Source organism: Galeopterus variegatus, unplaced genomic scaffold (assembly GCF_000696425.1).
Source record: "Galeopterus variegatus unplaced genomic scaffold, G_variegatus-3.0.2 Scaffold167, whole genome shotgun sequence".
Lineage (NCBI taxonomy): Eukaryota > Metazoa > Chordata > Mammalia > Dermoptera > Cynocephalidae > Galeopterus > Galeopterus variegatus.
This window is the reverse complement of record NW_007726278.1, coordinates 332121-333420: the sequence shown is the minus strand read 5'-3', so window position 1 is coordinate 333420 and position 1300 is coordinate 332121. Positions and strand designations below refer to the sequence as shown.

At 51.8% G+C, this 1300-nt stretch overlaps 1 protein-coding gene across 1 annotated transcript in view; it reads right to left on the bottom strand.

Moving 5' to 3' along the window:
- Positions 1 to 632: 632 nt before the first annotated feature.
- The window catches only part of LOC103610703, a 6116-nt gene continuing 5448 nt past the window's right edge, over positions 633 to 1300 (bottom strand). Inside the window, exon 4 of the mRNA XM_008594815.1 lies at positions 633 to 1056. Within this exon, the coding sequence (XP_008593037.1) occupies positions 793 to 1056 (264 nt within the window). The 3' untranslated portion in view covers positions 633 to 792. The remainder of the gene's footprint in view (positions 1057 to 1300) is intronic.

Genomic DNA, 1300 nt, shown 5'->3' with positions numbered 1-1300 from the left:
CAGCCCTAAGGACGTCTCTAGGAATTCAGGCTCCTTCATATTCCATGCACCTCCAAGGTGCTCTACTCCCAACTTATGCAACTGATATTTGAAACCAAACAGGAGAATTTTTTTTTCAGTTGACCTAACTGGTTCCTGTGATCCCACTGAGCTCTTTGAACTTCTGCCATCCAGTGTGTTAGGGTGAGGAGAGTACGCTTCCGTATGCACGTCTTTCTGACGGAGGTCCCCATCTGCCCCACCTGCAATGAAGACATCTTGGTCTCCCAGACAGAGGACTCACCCAGGTCAACCTCCCTTTTCGTGGGGTCCTTGAAGGAAGAAATAGTTTCTACATGACTAAAGATATCTTCCCCTTCTATTGACAAAAATCCAAGGCCTGGGAATACTATTCAGCAATAAAAAGAAACAAACTGCTGATATGTGCACACAACACGAACCTCACAAATGCCATGCTCAGTGAAAAAAGCCAGACACCGGACTACACACTGTAGGATTCCGTTCACAAGAAACGTCCAGAAAAGGCAAATCTATACAGAGAGGAAGCAGACCAGAGGTTGGTTGGGGCTGGGATGGAGTAGGCACTGACTGCAAACGGACACAAAGGATTTTATTTTTTATTGTAACATAGTTGATTGCAAGGGATCTTTTGGGGGGCATTGGAAATGTTCTAGAACTGGACTGAAGTGATGGCTGCACAACTGTGAATTTAGTAAAGATCATTGAATCACTCTAGAACAGGGTAACTTACACCTCCATAAAGCGCACCAGGGAGACTAGAATTGGGTCCTCTTAACGGGATGTTCTTGGAGACAGGGAGACAAGCGGGACTGAACACTGCTTGGGTGACGGGTTACGGGTGATGGTCTCAAACAGCTCAGCTTTGGCTCCGGAACTGCACATCCCACTCAGCAAAACCAAAGCCCCGAGCTGACGCTTGGCCTGGGTCTCCCTCTGCACCCCACACCTTGGCAGAGGCGCCTGCTCACCTCCCGGGGGGTCTTCGCACCGCACCGCATGGTCCCCAAGGCCAAGCAGTTTTCGGAAGGCCTCTCCCTGGCGCGGGGTGAGAGGGTGAGAGCGTCCCTGCGAAACCTGGGAAGCTGGGGTCCACCTGGCATCAACTACTCAATTGTTCAGAACAGGAGAAAGGCTGTAAAACCAGCTTTCATGGAGCAACCAGAAGGGAGAGCGCTGCCCAGTGCCCGCCCATAGCTGGCTCCCCCCACCCTCTCTCCCGCCCTTGCGTCCTCTCCTTTCTGTCCTGCATCCTCCCACCCCCACCCCTCCGCACCCTCCG